This window comes from Akebia trifoliata, chromosome 13 (genome assembly GCF_017979445.1).
Source record: "Akebia trifoliata isolate Shusen 1 chromosome 13, ASM1797944v1, whole genome shotgun sequence".
In the NCBI taxonomy this organism is placed as follows: Eukaryota; Viridiplantae; Streptophyta; class Magnoliopsida; order Ranunculales; family Lardizabalaceae; genus Akebia; species Akebia trifoliata.
The window spans coordinates 26,188,141-26,196,376 of record NC_141387.1 but is presented as its reverse complement, the minus strand read 5'-3'; the positions used below and the strand labels follow the sequence as shown (position 1 = coordinate 26,196,376).

General features: G+C 34.2%; 1 protein-coding gene across 1 annotated transcript; it reads left to right on the top strand.

The window, feature by feature from the left end:
* Window positions 1-1,606: 1,606 nt before the first annotated feature.
* On the top strand, window positions 1,607-6,212 carry LOC147388137 (dihydroceramide fatty acyl 2-hydroxylase FAH1-like). The gene is made up of 7 exons (XM_086421841.1): window positions 1,607-1,809; window positions 2,873-2,943; window positions 3,892-3,984; window positions 4,071-4,267; window positions 4,365-4,470; window positions 4,982-5,128; window positions 5,820-6,212. Exons 2-7 carry the CDS (start codon window positions 2,893-2,895, stop codon window positions 5,937-5,939), a joined length of 714 nt encoding a protein of 237 aa, XP_086277967.1. The 5' UTR covers window positions 1,607-1,809; window positions 2,873-2,892; the 3' UTR covers window positions 5,940-6,212.
* The last annotated feature ends 2,024 nt before the right edge of the window (window positions 6,213-8,236 follow it).

The following is an 8,236-nucleotide window of genomic DNA, read 5'->3' as shown; positions in this document are numbered from 1 at the left end:
AAATACAAGGGACATTTCTGAACTTCACCAAAACTTGGAGAAGAGGGGGGGGGGGGGGGGGGAGAGATATCTAAATCAACCATTTTCTAAAGATGAATAAATTTGAACACATATTTGACATAGTCAAAAGGGGATTCTAATTCACAATGGAAAATGCCCCACAATTTTGTTCCTACTTGCCCAAATCAAATAGGATTCGACTGAGTTTTAAAACCATCCCTAGAGTACAAGGTTCTTTACCCTTTTGAAAAACAGTTCAATTGGTGAAATACTATGTTCATGGAGATAAGATCATTCTCTTTCTATATTATGCGAATACCTATATTTTTCTTTTTCATAACTTTATTTTTAGTGCAGACCCATCAGTTGGGGAACAAAAACATGAATACCATTTGGGTAACACTTAAGCTTATGGTACAAAAAATGTGTTACCCTTGCAAACTTGTATTTTTTTCCTTGGAATCTTTGATGTTTAGAGATTACAAACCCTAATCATTAGAAATCCTAATCATGTCCCAAATGGTCTTTGTTGTGTCAAAATGTTTTAGATCGGATCATGTTCCTTCATTAAGTCTAGTCTCATAGTTGACTAAGCCACCTTCATGTTTGTTGAAGCGAAATACTTTCTTACTAACTTAGTAAGATTTTAAGCCTTACTAAGGGTTGTTTGCTCAAATGAATTATCAAATTAGCAAATCCAACACCACAATCTTTTAAATTTCATCGAAAAACTCATAAAAAATCAAAATTTTTTTTTGGGGCTTGACCCAAGGTTTCGAAAATGGATGACTACCAAACTTCCACAGATGCCCCAAATTTAAAATTAAAATTCAACAATGAAAAACAATTATTTTTGATAAACTTTTTTTTTTTTTCAAAGTAGTTCATTGAATTTTGTCCTCTACAACTTGAAGTATTAGATAATGCTTTTCGATGCCACAAGGTGAGCCCAAAGACCCTTAATAGGTTGAAATTCTTACAAACTTAATAAAGCTAGTCTGACTCTTTATTGAATTTGTGTGCATTTTTACTTTGACTATCTTAGACTTAGTACAATTTTTTTTTTTTTAGTCCATCTCTCCCTCTTCAAGAATTTTCAAATGGTTTAAATTTAAAATATTAATAGAATAGAATAATAATGCACAAATCCTACCCTCTATCCACTAATAAAAATGTGGGGCTATATACATTGGCCGATGGCAAAGATTCATTTTCGGTGCTTTTTACTGTGAATCTCACATTTCTGACATGGAGGTGGTCACATAACCGTAGATGCTTTTTATGCGTATCTTGATGAAAGAATCTATGATTATCACATCAATGCAGTGAGAATCACAGTGAAAAAGAACGTCCCCCAAGGATTTTTCTTATATAATATCAAGGAAGAAAGGTTCTGGCATTATATCGAACAACTTTCTAGCATCAAACAACGTTTGACTGTAATCATCAAACAGAGAGTTGAAATACTTCCAAGTCGTTATTAATTCATCTTTATGAATCTCTAGGAATATTTTCAAATTTCAACAATTCGTTTGAAACAAAGAGTCAAACGTAGTTTGAAAATAGTATTTTTCCTCGTATAAAAGCCAGCTAGATATGTGAAAGGTTCCTCCGTCACTCACTCTCGTTTCGTTTTCCTTCGCGTTCTTTCTTTAGAATCTTTCGTCTCCGTATCTGTGTTTCTGCATTTCTTCTTACGGAGAAGGAAAAAAAGGACGCAAATGAGGTGGTGGTGATCAAGAGTCTCTGATTCGGAGATATTTTTATCCTCACAGAATCTTAGATCCGACTAGCAGCCATTCTCGCTAGGTTGGGTTTTTATTTGTTTTTTTTTTTCGTTTTCATGATGATGATTTGTAGATCTGGTCTTAAAAGTAGGTTTTTAAAGATTGATTTGGTGTTTTAATTGCAGCATTGTTGTTTCTGATCGAATGTTTTTGTTTTGGATTCGATCTTGAATGTGTAGCAGTAGTTTGGGGGGAAAATTCTAGTTTTATTTGGTTCAAATCATGTAATTTTCTGGAAAAATGTTTATTCTTTAAAGAAATTCTGTTTTTTTTTTACAGAAAGTTGCTATTACGTTTGCAGCATGTAATTTTCTGGAAAATATTCTCGTGGAAAATGAAATTTAATCTAAATTTTATTTTTTTCGTGAAACTATTTTCAGAAAACTATATCTTGTGAACCAAACATTGTGTGAATGAGATTTCAAATTTAGTTTTGTTTCACACGCAAATGAATAATTCAGAAAAAAAAAAAATACATGCTAGAGAAAATGGATTTGAGATTTTAAATCCTAGCTTTGGCACCAAAACCCCAATTTTTTATGCAAGATTTTGAAATTAGTCAAGATTGCCCAAAACAGAAGTGGAATCCAAAATTAGGGTTAGGATTCACCAAAGGAATGGGATTGGTTTGTAATCATAAACATGATCATCTCAATGTAGTGAAGTTTGATTTTGGGCTTAGACCCATAGTTCTGTTGGTTTGACACATTGCAAAACAACTTTACCCCTAAAAATACAAATAAAGTTTGATTTTTGGCCATACCAAGATGTAACCCAATATTGTTAGAGATCAGATGTAGAGCAATGAATGCTTTTTCTTTGATAATTTCATTAGAATTTGGACTACTACCCATATGTGTATTTTACAAAGACTCAACCATATTATGGCTGGGATTCTCTACCATGTTCCCCTTTCTGAATCATATCTAAACTACAATTCCGTTCTTTTACATATTTATGAGTCAGTCCGATGAAGTTAATTTAGTCTTATAGTTTTCATTTTTATTTTTTACTCCATAGTCTTTATGTTGATTATAATTTTTATTTCTTTGTCTAACCTACTTTTCATTTAAACATACCTCCAGCAACATAAAAAAGCTCTAAGATGGTTGCACAAGGCTTTACTGTGGATTTGGATAAACCTCTTGTCTTCCAGGTTTGATGGACTGCTTTTGTCTCTATTTTTTTACTTCTTGTAAGAATATTCTGTTTGATCCTCTAATGGAAAGTCTTATATGCCCTATTACACTTGGCATGCTTTGACAATGGTGATTGAACTTTTTCTTTTTTCATGTTTGTGTATCTGTGCTATGGGGTTGTCATTTATCTGGGAATCTGGGATTGAGCTTTGAAACAGAAGAATGAATGGCTTAGCAATGGCATCTCAGTTGCTGATTGACAATTTTAAGCCACTAAGGACTCTTTGGTTTAGAGCCTAAGTAAATCATCACTTATCTATAGTAGCAGGGGCACTTGAATGCGATTCCCATTCAGTACTTCAGGATTGCTCTCGTATATTTACTTCCTACAATCGTCCATTTATAACCGAGAGCTGCTATTGACACCCCCCAGCTTTTATTTATTACACCTCAATTAAAAATAAAGAAAATAAGTGAATGGTTGAGAATAAGTAAAAAAGTTGGGGTGCCAATAGAAGCTCTTTCGTTTTTTTGCTAGATTTTTATTTTTTGGGTTTAGGATTTTATATGAGCCTAATCATAAATCATAATTGTAAACAACTACTAAAGTTGTTTGGACGAGTGTTATTGTGTTTTGTAATGTTGAGATTATAATTTGGGCCAAACTTTGGTAATGTTTGAAGAGTGTGTTTTAATCTTTAATTGTGGTGTAAGAAATAATTTAAGAAACCGGGATGTCATAAGTAAAAGTTGGGGTGCCAATAGCAACTCTCTTATAATCTAAGGTTGGGCTTTATTTATTTATTTGTTTATTTTATAAGCAATCTTCTTGGTTTTTCTTCTCACCCGAGTTCCGAGTTTCTTCTCTCTCTACGTCTCCGGTCTAGTATGTTGCACCACCAATACAATGGATACTTTTCCTTTCTTCTATTTGATTTCTAACCTTTTGAAATCTTGTTGTATAGGTCGGCCATCTAGGAGAAACTTATCAGGAGTGGGTTCACCAGCCTATTGTCAGCAAGGAAGGCCCGCGTTTTTTTGAGAGTGAATTTTGGGAGGTATTACATTAATTATTTGTCCATACATTCCCATATTTACTTTTGTATAATGTTACCTTTATTAACTTATATGCCACTCAATACAGTGCTTGACTCGCACAGTATGGTGGGCGATTCCACTCATTTGGCTTCCGGTTGTATGTTGGTTTGTATCTAAATCCATCCAAATGGGCCATACACTTCCTCAAGTAGCTGTGATGGTGGTTGGAGGGATATTTATATGGACACTAATGGAATATAGTTTGCATCGTTTTCTCTTCCACATCAAGACAAAATCCTACTGGTTAGTTTTCTTTTTTTAAATTTATTTTATGTCTGGACATTATTATTCTCTACATTGAACCTCTCATTCCTTAAAGGATGTTAACAACTTGTTGCAGGGGAAATACCATTCATTATCTTCTTCATGGATGCCATCATAAGCACCCAATGGATGGACTACGCCTTGTTTTTCCTCCTACTGCGACAGCCATTCTGTGTTTTCCAGTATGCCATCATATCTGACTGCTTGCATCTCGCTTAACTAATACACAAAATAACTCTATGTTTTAATTGCTGGGTATTTATATTGAATCAATCAGTATGACGGTACCATTCAGTTGGTACTAAGTATCATCATTGTAGGACATGGTGGCCCGTAACAACAATATATCTCTATCATACAATAGATTAGTTTAAATTAGGATAAGTTTACCTCCTGCGTATCATAGTGTCTCCTTTCACGTCGATGGATAATAATAATAAAACCAGTTTAGGATGAACTCATAATTTTGTGCCGACACAGCATTTAGCTTGATGAAGCTAGTCTGAATTAATTATGGAAATCTGATGATTTTTACTGCCTAAAATCTGGTAATGACCAGAAGTTTTGTTAAAAGCTGGTTTATTTTAGAAATAGAAGTAAAGAACGGCACAACCTTTTACTCATAATATTTCTTGTACATTGTTCTTCTTCTGCTGCTGCTGCTGATTCATCGTAATTATCTGTATCTGCCAGTTCTGGAACCTGATTAAGCTCATATCAACTCCCACTGTTGCTCCCGCTTTGTTTGGAGGAGGCTTATTGGGCTACGTAATCTATGACGTCATCCATTACTACTTGCACCATGGACAACCAACTAAAGAAGTGCCTCGAAATCTGAAGGTGAGAAGGGAAAATGATTTCTTTGTTATAAAAAAGAAAAAAGAAGTCCCGTTTAATACAAAGAGGAGCCCTTATCCTGCCTGTGCTGTATGTCTTGCACACGTGACCGTGCCTCCACCATGCATTATGGCCTATTCATGAAACTTCCTATACTAAACTTGACATGCTCAGATTATTCCAATTTCTATGATTTATTATAGGTATTATCTATAATGTTTTTGACAATCTTTTATATGGGAGCCGACCTACCAAATGGATCGTCTCGTGTTTTGCATGTATATAGCCTTTACGATGTTGGTCAACATCAATCTATTTGTCTACTGGTGCTAATAAAAGCAAGAAAAACACTTTCCTTACTTTGGATTTTAACTCTTACTAAAGGGTCCTTGAGCTCAATTGGATTGTCGCATTGGCAAATCCAATACCACAGCCCTCTAGATTTCATCGAAAAACTTAGATCCCAAAAATAAATAAAAAAACAAGTTTAGTTTTTAAAGTTCATAGAATTTTATCCCCTACAACCCTGTTGCATTGGATCATGTTTTTGTATGCCACAAGGTGAGCTCAATGACCCTTAGTAAGAGTTGAAATCTTACTAAGTTAGTGAGGCCGGTAGGATTCTAAAATTATCGGTTTGCTAAGATACCAATTAAAAAAATATATAAAATGATGGTTTGCTTGTATTTGTCAGAGGTATCACTTGAATCATCACTTCAGAATTCAGAACAAAGGCTTCGGTATCACATCCTCACTATGGGACAAGGTGTTCGGAACGCTTCCTACATCGAAAACTAATGGGAAGAACAGATAGTATAAAGGCTGCTGGAGAGAAAAGCAGCAATGGATGCTCTTCAGATGTAAGAGATTCTCTTCTATTAATCAAGTTGCCTTAATGTATCGTCCAATTTGTCAATTTTTTTTAATGGTAAACTTGGGTTTTCTTATAAGAGTTATCTTTTGTATCTATCATTCTTCATTCCTGTGTATCCTTTTATTTAACAGCTTTCTCTCAGGTTCGGCAGTGATATATATGGGTTCTTAGGGTTTCTATTTAATTAATCTGAATGCATCCATTTGTGGTGAACCGAGATTCATTGGACTATCTCTTGGAGATGTCACTTATTTCTTTTAGGAACCTTATTTTTCCTCATAAAAGTAGATAGCTTCTATTGCCACACTAACTTTTACTAACGCCACCCCAAAAGATGTGTACCAAGTGAATTGAGTTGCGTTAGCAAAAGTTGGTTCTCTCTATAAGTATGAGTAGGGGAGGGATTTAAAAAAATAAAATAAAAAAGAGAGAACTATTAAACACTTTGAAAGAATGAGAGAGTGCATAAAGCTATAAATCCTCCGAACAGCATTATATCTCATTTCAAGAGCAATTCCTCAAAGAAAGTGCCATTAATGTTTTTTTATACAATTGGGACTAGTAGAATGGGATGATAACCTTCACCTTCGAGATGATATTGGGAAATCTATCTTCAAATAAAGGTTCTTTTATTCCTCTTTGGGTACAAAGGCATTACATGACCATTCAAGGAACAAGGACAAGAACGAGTGGCCAACAAATGTTAAAAGAGAGAAATAGTCCCCAACTAATTGAGTCTATTTCTACTTCGTAGAAGACGAGAAGACAAGAAATTGCTTCCTCGATCAACTTACGTATAAGGCAATAGTCCTTGATAATGACATTGTAAACTATAAGAATAATTCTAATGGCGCCGTTAAAAGTCAATCACTAAAAAGTATCATGTAGGTACCTTTACCATCTACTAGCAAACCAAGACCCTCTAGCTAACTATGAATTTCATTGTATATATCAAAACCCCTATTTCCTACACACCGATCTCACACATAATCACAAAGTAGGAGTATGGTTTAAAATGACAAGAGAAAACTTCCAAAAAAATGGGGAAATGGGAAAATTTTTGATAAAACATAAAAATAAAAAATTGTAACTAAAAAAAAAAAACATGTATATAAATTAAGACATTAGACATTTATTTTAACTTAGGTTGCCTTTTTTTTATATTGGTTCTAAGCTGAACTTGTCTTCAATTTATATGCTTAATGTTTATATTGAGTCTTCAAATGATAATGAAATTTCTTTTTCTGCTTGCAACCCAAAAAGTATTTTATGTTCACTAGTTTCATACAACAATAACTACATGTAGATCAACTTCAAACAATCTAAAACAATTTCGCCTTCTTTTTTTCTTCTGTGATTGCTACTTTTGGGACATCCATGGACATATATATTCTACTATCGTCTTTCTAATACTACTTGGATGAGCTGCATTTGTTTTTCCTCTCTACGCTTTATCCAATTGCATGAATGGAAGTTTGATTACGTACAAACACCAAGTGGGTATTTCCATATTTATCCATTCATGAGTCTTGACCTCGGTGCATATACAGTTTTAACCTAATATGGGTTCAAAGGCAATCGGCAGCTCAATTTCTGAGGGAAAGTAATTGACTATTGAGTCATTAATATATTTTTTGGAAGGAAAATTTTCGACACCCTACTATTTGCCCTACGTGTTTTGTCTTACATGGATTAGAAGTTTTGGAATGGGTTGATTTTTGGTGAGGATGATCTCTATGGTGAGAACTGAGAAGATCATCCTCACCAAAAATCAGCCCATTCCAAAATTTCTAGCAACATGTTTACAAGTTGAAGAATCGTGAACCGTCCATTTTTTGGGATTAGAAGTTTCAGAATGAGTTGATTTTTTATGAGGATGATTTCCTCACCATAGAAATGATCCTCACCAAAAATCAGCTCATTCCAAAACTTCTAACTCATGTAGGACAAAATATGTAGGGCAAAACGTAGGGTAAATAGTAGGGTGCGGAACATGCCCCTTTTTGGAAAATATATAAACAATAGAGATAAAATCGTTATTGAGGGATAAAATGGTCTCCCATCCGGATTGTCCATTCATGCCATCAACACGCATCCCAGTAGATACATGGTATCATTTGAAGAGGGTTCTTTTCCCTTTTATGTGATTATTAATTTGGATAAGGGGTAATATGGCCAATTGTAACTAAATTAGGGTTTTGACTCTTTTTAGGATTTTTTTATTTAAAGGTATTGAG